The sequence below is a fragment of the Anomaloglossus baeobatrachus genome, chromosome 6, assembly GCF_048569485.1.
Source record: "Anomaloglossus baeobatrachus isolate aAnoBae1 chromosome 6, aAnoBae1.hap1, whole genome shotgun sequence".
NCBI lineage: Eukaryota > Metazoa > Chordata > Amphibia > Anura > Aromobatidae > Anomaloglossus > Anomaloglossus baeobatrachus.
Window position 1 is genome coordinate 35,723,604 of NC_134358.1, and position 14,271 is coordinate 35,737,874.

A 14,271-nucleotide genomic window follows, 5' to 3' on the forward strand; every position below is an offset into this window, starting at 1 on the left:
AATAAGGAAGAGGACAGAGAGAAGGAAGAAAGAGGAAGATAGAGGAGGAAGAGAGAACGAGAGGAGAAATAAGGAGAAGAACAGAGAGAAAGAAGAAAGAGAGAGGAGGACAGAAGGAAGGAGAGGAGAAATAAGGAGGACAGAGAGAAGGAAGAAAGAGGAAGATAAGAGAAGGAAGAGAGAGGAGGACAGAGGGAAGGAGAGGAGGAATAAGGAGGAGGACAGAGAGAAGAGATAGAGAAGGAAGGGAGAGGAGGAAGAGGGAAGGAGAGGGGGAATAAGGAGGAGGACAGAGAGAAAGAAGAAAGAGAGAGGACAGAGGGAAGGAGAGGAGAAATAAGGAGGACAGAGAGAAGGAAGAAAGAGGAAGATAAGAGAAGGAAGAGAGAGAGGAGGAAGAAGGAAGGAGAGGAGAAATAAGGAGGAGGACAGAGAGAAGAGAAAAACAGGAAAATAGAGAAGGAAGAGAGAGGAGGAAGAGGGAAGGAGAGGAGAAATAAGGAGGACAGAGAGAAGGAAGAAAGAGGAAGGTAGAGGAGGAAGAGAGAGAGGAGGAAGAGGGAAGGAGAGGAGAAATAAGGAGGACAGAGAGAAGGAAGAAAGAGGAAGACAAGAGAAGGAAGAGAGAGGAGGAAGAAGGAAGGAGAGGAGGAATAAGGAGGAGGACAGAGAGAAGGAAGAAAAAGGAAGATAGAGAAGGAAGAAAGAGGAGGAAAGAGGGAAGGAGAGGAGAAATAAGGAGAAGGACAGAGAGAAGAGGTGAAGGGGAAGATAGAGAAGGAAGGGGAGGAGGAAGAGGGAAGCAGAGGAGAAATAAGGAAGAGGACAGAGAGAAGGAAGAAAGAGGAAGATAGAGGAGGAAGAGAGAATGAGAGGAGAAATAAGGAGGAGGACAGAGAGAAAGAAGAAAGAGAGAGGAGGACAGAGGGAAGGAGAGGAGAAATAAGGAGGACAGAGAGAAGGACGAAAGAGGAAGATAAGAGAAAAAAGAGAGAGGTGGACAGAGGTAAGGAGAGGAGGAATAAGGAGGAGGACAGAGAGAAGGAAGAAAGAGGAAGATAGAGAAGGAAGAGAGAGGAGGAAGAGAGAGGAGGACAGAGGGAAGGAGAGGAGGAATAAGGAGGAGGACAGAGAGAAGAGATAAAGAGGAAGATAGAGAAGGGAGTAGGAGGAAGAGGGAAGGGGAGGAGGAATAAGGAGGAGGACAGAGAGAAGAGATAAAGAGGAAGATAGAGAAAGAAGGGAGAGGATGAAGAGGGAAGGAGAGAAGAAATAAAGAGGATGACAGAGAGAAGAAATAAAGAGGAAGATAGAGAAGGAAGAGAGAGGAGGAAGAGGGAAGGAGAGGAGGAATAAGGAGGAGGACAGAGAGAAGAGATACAGAGGAAGATAGAGAAGGGAGGAGGAGGAAGAGGGAAGGAGAGGAGAAATAAGGAGGAGGACAGAGAGAAGGAAGAAAGAGGAAGATAGAGAAGGAAGAGAGAGGGGAGGACAGAGGGAAGAAGAGGAGGAACAAGGAGGACAGAGAGAAGGAAAAAAGAGGAAGATAAGAGAAGGAAGAGAGAGGAGGAAGAGGGAATGAGAGGAGAAATAAGGAGGAGGACAGAGAGAAGGAAGAAAGAGAAAGATAGAGAAGGAAAAGAGAGGAGGAAAAGGGAAGGAGAGGAGAAAAAAGAAGAAGGTCACAGAGGAGGGAGAGGGAAGGAGAGGAGAAATTAGGAGGAAGACAGCGAGAAGAGATAAAGAGAAAGATAGAGAAGGAAGAGAGAGAGGAAGAGGGAAGGAGAGGAGGAATAAAGAGGATGACAGAGAGAAAAGCTAAAGAGGAAGATAGAAGAAGAGGAGAGAGGGGAGGACAGATAAAAGGAGAGGAGAAATAAGGAGGAGGACAAAGAGAAGAAATAACAAAGAAGATAGAAGAAGAGAGATGGTAGGAAAGAGGGAAGGAGAGGAGAAATAAGAAGGAGGTCACAGAGGAGAAAGAGGGAAGGATAGGAGAAATAAGGAGGAGGACAGAGAGAAGAGATAAAGAGGAAGATAGAGGAGGAAGAGAAAGGAGGACAGAGGGAAGGGAGAGGAGGAAAGTAGAGGAGAAATAAGGAGGAGGACAGAGAGAAGGAATAAAGAGAAAAATAGAGGAGGAAGGGAGAGGAAGATAGAGAAGGAAGTGAAAGAGGACAGAGGGATGGAAGAAAGAGGAGGACAGAGAAAAGGAAGAAAGATGAGGACAGAAGGAAGGAAACTCATCACCACCAAGAAACTCATGTTATAACTCTAAATAAAGCCCCCTTTGCTGCGTCTTGATTAGCTGCGTACATCGAGCCTGCACTGCCCGGCTTTACAACAAGTATGGAGCAAATTCCCATACAAAGTATCCGATTAATAATATTAAAAACGCCACAAATTATATTAAAGTGAGAAAAAAAAGCAAAAAAAACCCCTTAGCTAGGTTTGTCACATGTCATAATAACCCCAGGATGTCACGCCCTATAATTATAAACAGTCCAGTATCTATATATAAGGAGGGTAAAGTTACGAGCACTTATGTCTTAGTAAGAATGTCAAAGTCATCCGAAGGTCAATAACATTTTTATTACACTTTCTTCTCGCCCGAAGCTTTTTCTTGAATGTTATACAGCGCTGAACCCCAAAGCGCAGAGACCGACTTTAAAGATAAAACACATAAAAAGGGTCTTTTTGTCAACTATAAAGTGTTAGGAATAAAAGAAATCATAAAAAATAACTTCAACTTAGAGCAGAAAGAAAAAAAAAAGTATCCTTCAAAAAAGAATAAAACTATGAAAGTAACGGAGAGGAAAGTAAAACACTTTGTTTCCTTAAGTTGAATTGTTTAAAAAAAGAAAGCAGATTCTTAAAGTTCTCACTCTAAGGTCTCACGTGAACGGCCACAATTATGGCTCTCCAAGTTCATGGATTCCAAATTATGGAGGCATTCTTGTCACGGTCATCTCTCAAACTTTGAAGGCTAGTGACCGGTTCAGGATTAGAGTCACTCATTTCCATTTAAGGTTCTATATTTAAATGTAGTTTAATTTCTTTTGGTTCCTAAGGAGTTATTGTCAGTTTTGTTGCTTGCAGTTCCAAGCAGAGCATGTCAGCTGCAGTTGCTTTTTAGCCACGCCCCTAGGTTTAAATAGTGGTGTTTCCCAGTAATCCTTGCTGATTCTACAATCCAGTTATATTCTGGCCGCCTTGGTGGAAGGTTCTGCTGAGGATTTCTCCCGAAAATTAACTTTATCCTTTTTGTTGCTGTTTCCCCAGTTTGTCGTTCCTTCCCTTGTGTTGTATTAGTGCACTGGTGGGTCTGGTGAATCTAACCTGCCTCTTGATAGCCAGGGAATCTACAGGACTTCTCAGGGTCTCAGGTTTCTGCTCGGCTACAGTTGCAGAGATTGTATAGGGACTGGTGAGGAGAGTAGGGACAGCTACAGGTGAGGATAGGAGGTGTCCCATCTACCCCTCTCACTAGCTCCAGGGAGAATTGTTATCGTGTCCCCGGGGTCCCCTTTGTTGTGTTTTTTGTTGTGTGTCAGACACTCGTAGGTCTGAACGCATGTGCCACACTCATTGTGTGACAATTCTAACCTCGAGTCAGCAGGATACACCGGTTGGCCGATTGATTATCATGGTTGGAGCTTTTACTGCATGGAAATTAGACGGGTGACGCCGGAGTGCGGTCAAATCAAGTTTCCATTAATTACGTTCCACGTTAGAATGGGAACATCAAGCGAATGGGGAGACTTTAAACAGTGCACGGTTCTTGGTGCTGAATTAGCCGAGACCAATGTTACGAAACCTGACAACCTTGTGTGGTGTTATGAGTTTACAGAGTACAGTGTCATCGAGGAAAAAGGATGTTTTGGAGGTAAACAACTCATTAACGAAAGGGGTCAGAGGAGCATTTTAAGAATTGTTTTAATTTACAGGCTGTGTACAGTGATCCAAACCACAATACCAGACTCAATTGTCCTTAGCACGGATGGGCTGCGACCAGTTCCAGTGCCATTACTATCTAAAGGAAACAGAAAGACAAGACAATATTAGGCAAAAAGCAAAAAAAATAAATCAAAGACCAGTGGAAAATATCACCTGGTGAAATGAATACAGCTATTTTTTACACTGTGCCAATGGGAGGGTCAGAATTTGGCACAGCAGGGGCGTAACTGCAATGGGTGCAGGGGGTTGCATTCGCATCTGTACACTGGAGCCTATGGGGCCCTAAAAGTCTCTTTGGGCTATACAAAAGGATCACTGGTATTAAAGACTTGTAATAATTGGGGGCCCCATTGGAGCTTTTGCATTGGGGACCCATGAGAATCATGTTACGCCACTAGGCTCAAGCAGCATGAGTCAAGGAAACCTGCAAGTTGGGGAGCAACAGCCCATGTTGGTGGAGGTATTAATTTTTGGCACACCTGTGGATAGAAGTTTGGACTGTAGGATTTACCTAGACATTGAGGCTGACCAAATTCTTTGCTTCTTAGTATCTCTTTCCGCTATATCAGAAGGACAATGCACCGTGCCACGTGGCTCTTCGGATAGTCATGGCTTGCCTCCAGGAACATGACATATTCTTTGCTTCCATGATCTTCACAGTCCCCAGATCTTGATCCAATAGATCATCTCTGGAACATGGTAGAACGAGCTGCTGCATGACAGTGACCCCATCTAATTTGCGGAAACTACAAAGTGCTATCCTGTCCGCACGGGTCGGCGTTCCTATTCCTGGAAGGATCCGTGCCATGATGCATTTTTGCAGTTCTGGAGAAAATCCAACTTGACCATTCAGTATATATGTTTTTAATGCAAAACTGGAAAAAAAAATCACCTTTCCTTCCCCATGGATGAATGTGGAATTTGTTACAGAGTCTTGACGACAACTATTTTATATCTGAATCTTTCCGTCATCTTACAGCTGGATCAGATACACCGGAAGGAACTCCGAAAGTGGAAGGTAAGGAGAATATCTGCACCTGCTATAAAAGAGGCTCTTTGTGCTAGGTCACAGGGGATCAGACTGGGTGCCGCACCTCTACGACGGCCATATGTAACCACAAATATTATCTTATATAGCAGTATTATTTATCCATTGTATAGTTTACCTTTTTTTAATCATTGTATATCAGTACTATGTTAGCACCATCTGTACGTATTATTTCAGCACTGCGTGTTGTTAATGTTTTTGGATCAATTACTGAAGATCAAATTGATAGTTTTGATAATGTTTTATTTTTCTGTCTGTTTTTGCAGATCCATTAAGTAGAGATGCTGCAATGTCCATATCTGAAAGTAAGAACATATAGAATTCTTGTGCCTAAATGTACAGTTTAAGGAATTTATAAAGAAAATGGCAAAACTGGTGTAAATATACAATTGAAACCAGAAGTTTCCCTCCACTCACTATAAAGACACATCTGCAGGTTTTCCCTCCGCTCTCTATAAAGACACATCTGCAGGTTTTCCCTCCGCTCTCTATAAAGACACATCTGCAGGTTTTTCCCTCCACTCTCTATAAAGACACATCTGCAGGTTTTCCCTCTGCTTTCTATAAAGACACATCTGCAGGTTTTTCCCTCCACTCTCTATAAAGACACATCTGCAGGTTTTCTCTCTGCTGTCTATAAAGACACATCTGCAGGTTTTTCCCTGCACTCTCTATAAAGACACATCTGCAGGTTTTTCCCTGCACTCTCTATAAAGACACATCTGCAGGTTTTCCCTCCGCTCTCTATAGAGACACATCTGCAGGTTTTTCCCTGCACTCTCTATAAAGACACATCTGCAGGTTTTTCCCTGCACTCTCTATAAAGACACATCTGCAGGTTTTCCCTCCGCTCTCTATAGAGACACATCTGCAGGTTTTTCCCTCCACTATTTATAAAGACACATCTGCAGGTTTTTCTCACTATCTGACATGAAATCAGAATAAACCTTTCCCGTTTTCGGTCAATTAGGAACCACAATTATTTATCTTTCTCATAGACTTTGCTGGGAAAGCTGAATGCATGCAATTTGGCACTGAAAACGCTGCAGTTCAAAACACAGCGTTTCTGCGGAAGAAAACGCAATGTGTGCACATAGCCTAAAAGATGACAGTGCAAAACAGGGAACATAAAGAATTGTCCAATAAAAAGGGTTTTCTAAACCCCGAGGGTTCCTTTCAGTACATGTACAATATACATGATTGTTTTTCCGATTTCTTCAGGTCCTGGAGACGTCTTCAACAATATGATGACAGCTGAAAGTAAGAATGTGTATTCCCAGCATGAAATGTGTTCACCAGGCTGATACAAATAAAGCTTGTTGATGTTAGCACTCCAGACTTTTCCATAGAGGACATATTAGCAGGCAGGCCTCCATGTCAACAAACTTTATTTATATCAACCAAGAGAACACTGTTGTTAATAGCCTATCGTTATATAATGCTATGAAAATCATCGGATATAATATTTAACATTGTATTTCAGGCACTTCGAGACCATCCGATGTGATTCCTACAAGTGAGTGCATAAATCTGTCCTGTGCGGTCACCAAAGAATGATTATAGGGTTGAGTTTGTGTAAGGCGGGATGTATTGTAGAGCGTAGTGAGCCCCCCAGCAGCTAGAGGGCACTGTGACACTTTACCTTCACTTAGGTTCCCTGTAAAATTTCCATAACTTCCAAAGCAACCTCAATTTTCCCCCACTGGACTCAATACAAGGACGTCTTCAATTGGTAAGGCTGCTTTCACACATCCGGTTTGAGCCGTGCGGCTCAATCCGGCTGTGAAACCTATGCAGCGGATGCGGTGAAAACACTGCATCCTTTGCATAAGTTTTTTACATGCGGCCCGTCCGGTTTTTGCCGCTTGCGGCATGCTACTGAGCATGCGCAGTGGCAAAAACCACATGCGGCGGCCGGATGCGGTTTTTGACGCATCGCGCCACATCCGGCATCCATAGGGATGCATTGGGAAAAGCGCCGCATCGGCCGGATGCGGCGCGATGCGGGGTTTTTTTTGCCGCACAAAAAAACGTGCCAGGCAACGTTCCATCCGGCCACCGAATCGGCTAAATCTGCCGCATGCGGCAAAAACCGGACGTAACGCAAGGCCATGCGGCACAATGCGGCACTAATTAAAGTCTATGCAGGAAAAACGCAACCGGCAGCAAAAAAAAAAAAAACGGCTGCGTTTTTCCTGCAAAGTGCCGGATTGTGCCGCATAGCAAAAACCGGAGGTGTGAAAGCAGCCTAAACCTCAGGTCTTGTCAGCACCAAATATTGCACTCTTTTTCCTCCAAGAAATATTGAGACTTTATGCAAGTCCAATGCCATGATTTTATTGTGACTTATTGGCAACTTAAATGGGCCACGTGGAGTTCTGGCCTTAAAGTTTGAGGAGTGCAGCCTCAGCCAATAGCTGCAGAGCAGAAAGTCTATGGAGTGCAGCTTCAGCCAATAGCTGCAGAGCAGGAAGTCTGTGGAATGAAGCTTCAGCCAATAGCTGCAGAGCAGGAAGCCTGTGGAGTGCAATCTCAGCAAATAGCTGCAGAGCAGGAAGTCTGTGGAGTGTAGCTTCAGCCAATAGCTGCAGAGGAGGAAGTCTGTAGAGTGAAGCTTCAGCCAATAGTTGCAGAGCAGGAAGTCTGTGGAGTGCAGCCTCAGCCAATAGCTGCAGAGCAGAAAGTCTATGGAGTGCAGCTTCAGCCAATAGCTGCAGAGCAGGAAGTCTGTGGAATGAAGCTTCAGCCAATAGCTGCAGAGCAGGAAGCCTGTGGAGTGCAGCCTCAGCCAATAGCTGCAGAGGAGGAAGTCTGTGGAGTGTAGCTTCAGCCAATAGCTGCAGAGGAGGAAGTCTGTGGAGTGCAGCCTCAGCCAATAGTTGCAGAGCAGGAAGTCTGTGGAGTGCAGCCTCAGCCAATAGCTGCAGAGCAGGAAGTCTGTGGAGTGCAGCCTCAGCCAATAGTTGCAGAGCAGGAAGTCTGTGGAGTGCAGCCTCAGCCAACAGCTGCAGAGCAGGAAGTCTGTGGAGTGCAGCCTCAGCCAATAGCTGCAGAGCAGGAAGTCTGTGGAGTGCAGCCTCAGCCAATACCTGCAGAGCAGGAAGTCTGTGGAGTGCAGCCTCAGCCAATAGCTGCAGAGCAGGAAGTCTGTGGAGTGCAGCCTCAGCCAATAGCTGCAGAGCAGGAAGTCTGTGGAGTGCAGCCTCAGTCAATAGCTGCAGAGCAGGAAGTCTGTGGAGTGCAGCCTCAGCCAATAGCTGCAGAGCAGGAAGTCTGTGGAGTGCAGCCTCAGCCAATACCTGCAGAGCAGGAAGTCTGTGGAGTGCAGCCTCAGCCAATAGTTGCAGAGCAGGAAGTCTGTGGAGTGCAGCCTCAGCCAATAGCTGCAGAGCAGGAAGTCTGTGGAGTGCAGCCTCAGCCAATAGCTGCAGAGCAGGAAGTCTGTGGAGTGCAATGTAACAATTAACACATTTTTATTATCTATTTTTTCCGGAGAAAGAAAATTGTTGTTGTTTTTTCTTTCACTTTGTAATTGATGATAAATTTGCACGTCACTGACATCACTTGTGATTCACAGAGTCAGGATTCAAGATCGTGGAGGAAAACACTTTACGCTCAGTGCTGTCACCGCTCTCGGCTGTAACGGGAGGTGAATCAGTGGAACAAGGTGAACTTTTTTTTCTTCTATTTTATTGGCAAATCATTACATTTTTTTAAACATTGAAAAGAGGTAAAAAAAACTAAGACGCCCCCAGCGAGGCCCAAAAATGAAGGATTAGACGAGAATGAGAAAACAATTTACTCATTGGTACAAGTTCAGTGGCCTCTGTGTGTATTGTAAATGGCTCTACATAAAGGCGTTTGTAGGGAGAAAAAACTCTATTCTATATTCAGAGTACAGGGGTTGATGTTTGTTGTAATGCATTTCAATGTCCATCCTCCATGTAGAAACACAAACTACCCAATATAGACGGGATAGGTGGAGCTCCTAGAGGTGGAGTACACTGCACACCGTAACATACACCCCATTCACTGGTTAACCGGCTCATTTCATCACTGACATTCTAACAACCACCGTAAATGAATGAAATATTGATTTCAGGACCTGACTGGAGAAAAAGAATAATTAAAAAAATGCTTTGTGGCTTCCACCATAATTATTACCATGTTTATGGGCAAAGATATAACAGCTCACACGCTGCCTCCTATGTACAAGAATATAACTACTATAATACTGCCCCTATGTACAAGAATATAACTACTATAATACTGCCCCCTATGTACAAGAGTATAACTACTATAATACTGTCCCTATGTACAAGAATATAACTACTATAATACTGCCCCTATGTACAAGAATATAACTACTATAATACTGCCTCTATGTACAAGAATATAACTACTATAATACTGCCCGCTATGTACAAGAATATAACTACTATAATACTGCCCCTATGTACAAGAATATAACTACTATAATACTGCCCCTATATACAAGAATATAACTACTATAATACTGCCCCCTATGTGCAAGAATATAACTACTATAATACTGCCCCTATGTACAAGAATATATCTACTATAATACTGCCCCTATGTACAAGAATTTAACTACTATAATACTGCCCCTATGTACAAGAATATAACTACTATAATACTGCCCCTATGTACAAGAATATAACTACTATAATACTGCCCCCTATATACAAGAATATACCTACTATAATACTGCCCCTATGTACAAGAATATAACTACTATAATACTGCCCCTATATACAAGAATATACCGACTATAATACTGCCCCCTATGTACAAGAATATAACTACTATAATACTACCTCCTATGTACAAGAATATAACTACTATAATACTGCCCCTATGTACAAGAATATAACTACTATAATACTGCCCCTATGTACAAGAATATAACTAGTATAATACTGCTCTTATGTACAAGAATATAACTACTATAATAATGCCCCTATGTACAAGAATATAACTACTATAATACTGCCCCTATGTAAAAGAATATTACTACTATAATACTGCTCTTATGTACGAGAATATAACTACTATAATACTGCCCCTTTGTACAAGAATGTAACTACTATAATACTGCTCCTATGTACAAGAATATGACTACTATAATACTGCCTCCTATATACAAGAATATAACTACTATAATACTGCTCCTACGTACAAGAATATAACTACTATAACACTGCCCCCTATGTACAAGAATATAACTACTATAATATTGCCCCTATGTACAAGGATATAACTACTATAATACTGCTCCTATGTACAAGAATATAACTACTATAATACTGCCCCCTATGTACAAGAATATAACTAATATAATACTGCTCCTATGTACAAGAATATAACTAATATAATACTGCTCCCTATGTACAGGAATATAACTACTATAATACTGCTCCTATGTACAAGAATATAACTAATATAATACTGCTCCCTATGTATAAGAATATAACTACTATAATACTGCCCCTATGTACAAAAATATAACTACTATAATACTGCCCCCCCTATGTACAAGAATATAACTACTATAATACTGCCCGAATATACAAGAATATAACTGCTATAATACTGCCCCCTATGTACAAGAATATAACTACTATAATACTGTCCATATGTACAAGAGTATAACTACTATAATACTGCCCCTATGTACAAGAATATAACTACTATAATACTGCCCCTATGTACAAGAATATAACTACTACAATACTGCCCCCTATGTACAAGAATATAACTACTATAATACTGCCCGAATATACAAGAATATAACTGCTATAATACTGCCCCCTATGTACAAGAATATAACTACTATAATACTGTCCATATGTACAAGAGTATAACTACTATAATACTGCCCCTATGTACAAGAATATAACTACTATAATACTGCCCCTATGTACAAGAATATAACTACTATAATACTGCTCCCTATGTACAAGAATATAACTACTATAATACTGCCCCTCTATACAAGAATATAACTGCTATAATACTGCCCACTATATACAAGAATATAACTACTATAATACTGCCCCCTATGTACAAGAATATAACTACTATAATACTGCCCGAATATACAAGAATATAACTGCTATAATACTGCCCCCTATGTACAAGAATATAACTACTATAATACTGTCCATATGTACAAGAGTATAAGTACTATAATACTGCCCATATCTACAAGAATATAACTACTATAATACTGCCCCTATGTACAAGAATATAACTACTATAATACTGCTCCCTATGTACAAGAATATAACTACTATAATACTGCCCCTCTATACAAGAATATAACTGCTATAATACTGCCCCTATGTACAGGAATATAACTACTATAATACTGCTCCTATGTACAAGAATATAACTACTATAATACTGTCCCCTGTGTACAAGAATATAACTACTATAATACTGCCCCCTATGTACAAGAATATAACTAATATAATACTGCTCCTATGTACAAGAATATAACTAATATAATACTGCTCCCTATGTACAGGAATATAACTACTATAATACTGCTCCTATGTACAAGAATATAACTACTATAATACTGCTCCCTATGTACAAGAATATAACTACTATAATACTGCTCCTATGTACAAGAATATAACTACTATAATACTGCTCCCTATGTACAAGAATATAACTACTATAATACTGCCCCTCTATACAAGAATATAACTGCTATAATACTGCCCCTATGTACAGGAATATAACTACTATAATACTGCTCCTATGTACAAGAATATAACTACTATAATACTGTCCCCTGTGTACAAGAATATAACTACTATAATACTGCTCCTATGTACAAGAATATAACTACTATAATACTGCCCTTATGTACAAGAATATAACTACTATAATACTGCCCCTATGTACAGGAATATAACTACTATAATACTGCCTCCTATGTACAAGACTATAACTACTATAATACTGCTCCTATGTACAAGAATATAACTACTATAATACTGCCTCCTATGTACGAGAATATAACTACTATAATACTGCCCCTATGTACAAGAATATAACTACTATAATACTGCTCCTATGTACAAGAATATAACTACTATAATACTGCCTCCTATGTACGAGAATATAACTACTATAATACTGCCCCTATGTACAAGAATATAACTACTATAATACTGCTCCTATGTACAAGAATATAACTACTATAATACTGCCTCCTATGTACGAGAATATAACTACTATAATACTGCCTATAATGATCGGTAATATGAAGACATAATAGTATGGATGTCTATAGTCCATATGTAATCATTGTGTGCTTCTGTCTGATCTGGTGACGAGCTGTGCTGATGATGTCCTCAGGGATCAGCAGACGTCTCCGTCCCTACATAGGGCTCCTCCAGCACAGAGCGGTCTAGTGTAGTGATCGCTCCTCAGTGACTGGATATATCCAGAGGGGAAGAACAGGCAGCGATCTGACAAGGTGACTAAAGGACGCCGGGAGAGTCTGGTTCCTGGCAGAGCCGCTCCCCTGAGGAGGACATGTTGTCTAAGTGCAGTTAATCAGACTCTGCCCGGGAATCTCTCGGAGACTTTGCCGAGTGCGGTAATTGGGCTCCTAATTGCTGAAAAGATATAAATGCCTCTAATATCAGATTCAGCAGTGAGATAAGATGAAAGGTTTACAGGGAAATGTGCCGCTTACAGCTCAGAGTCATCGCTGGGATTTCTGGAAACCTCAGAGGTCTAGTGGAAGTGACAGATAATGGTATGACCCAGCCGTACCGGAGCACGATGAGCCGCACATCACACCATCTCCAGGGACACGTCGTATCCACTGACTGGAAATCCAGGATTTTATCAGGTCACAGCATAGCCCTCAGTGCTGGATGCCTCCCGTAGGAACGGCAGTGTCTAATCTGATAGAATAGAGAAATGTATGAACGTTACCAAAGTATGTAAAGACACAGCAAAGAGCACACGAGGACACAAAGAAGTTATTAATGGGGCTTACGAGGGGATAGCCTGTATTCTGCATCTACTAGCTGCACTAGGTAACTAATAAAACTTTTCCGAATTGATAAATGGCATAATTCTAGTTTCACCACTAGAGGGAGCAAAATGTATACAGTTGAATACATTACATAGGAGCTCCCCTAGTGGTGGTGACTGGTATAACAGTCTCATTTAGAAGCAGTGTTGTGCAGCACGTATGTTTAATCATCCAATGTGGGTACAAAATTTCGGGAATAAAAAAGGGCCAAAGAGGCAAACTATACTTTCATCAGTATCTTTTTAAAGCACAAAACATGTGTTTGGGTGATAAGGGGGTTCAATACTAAACTAGTGGAAGGGACTTAGTGAGGATTAAGGGGAGGCAAAAAATATATTGTTCTGGGGTGAATACATGCAACACCGCTGCCCTAACCTCTTCTAAGTGAAGTGGCTCCATTTCCTTCCTGTGATGCTCTACAGTATGTGGTGTAGTGTGATGCTAGTCACTAGATGGCGCTAGATACTACTTGCATGCAGTGTGAACGGAGGGGTAGTCAAACAAGCCGGGATCAGGAACCAGGAGAAAACGACAGGACACAGGGAGCAGGTAGAGACGAGATCAGGATACAAGCCGAGGGTCAGGATACCAGGAGAGTACATATAGGACACAGGGAGCAGGCAGAGACGAGATCAGGATACAGGCCAAGGGTCAGGATTGCAGGAAAGTACATATAGGACACAGGGAGCAGGCAGAGACGAGATCAGGATACAGGCCAAGGGTCAGGATTCCAGGAGAGTACGTATAGGATACAGGGAGCAGGATGAGATGTGGTCAGGAGAAGGTCTGAGGTCAGAAGCCAGGAGGTAACGACAAAGTCAGGGGGGTGGGCAGAACAGAGTCAACTACAGTCCAGGGTCAAGAAGAACAGATAAATGTAGACAGACAGGAGCCAAGAGCACTTACTGCGGAACCAGGAAATACGACTGGTAACGTTCCGGACGAGCATGCTCCATAATGAATCAGAGCAATCAGCCAAAATGAGGAGCATCTGAGAAAGCCCCTACCAACACAGAATAGGACCCAGTGCTGAGAAACAACCCGTCCACAGGAGCTCAAGGCAAACAGCAGAGCATCTAACCTGCAAAATGCTCTGCACGACGGAACAGGCAGGAGAGCATAGCAGAGCATAACAGGGCACAAGATGCTCTGCACATCGGAACCGTGACACTTCCAGTGGGCT

The 14,271-nt window shown here is 42.1% G+C and overlaps 1 protein-coding gene across 1 annotated transcript in view; it reads left to right on the forward strand.

Annotated features, from left to right (window-relative positions):
- Positions 1–14,271, forward strand: part of OC90 (otoconin 90) — a 95,879-nt gene that overhangs the window by 78,191 nt on the left and 3,417 nt on the right. The window contains exons 11-15 of the mRNA XM_075316013.1: positions 4,937–4,975; positions 5,272–5,310; positions 6,227–6,265; positions 6,489–6,521; positions 8,583–8,672. Of these exons, the coding sequence (XP_075172128.1) occupies positions 4,937–4,975; positions 5,272–5,310; positions 6,227–6,265; positions 6,489–6,521; positions 8,583–8,672 (240 nt within the window). The remainder of the gene's footprint in view (positions 1–4,936; positions 4,976–5,271; positions 5,311–6,226; positions 6,266–6,488; positions 6,522–8,582; positions 8,673–14,271) is intronic.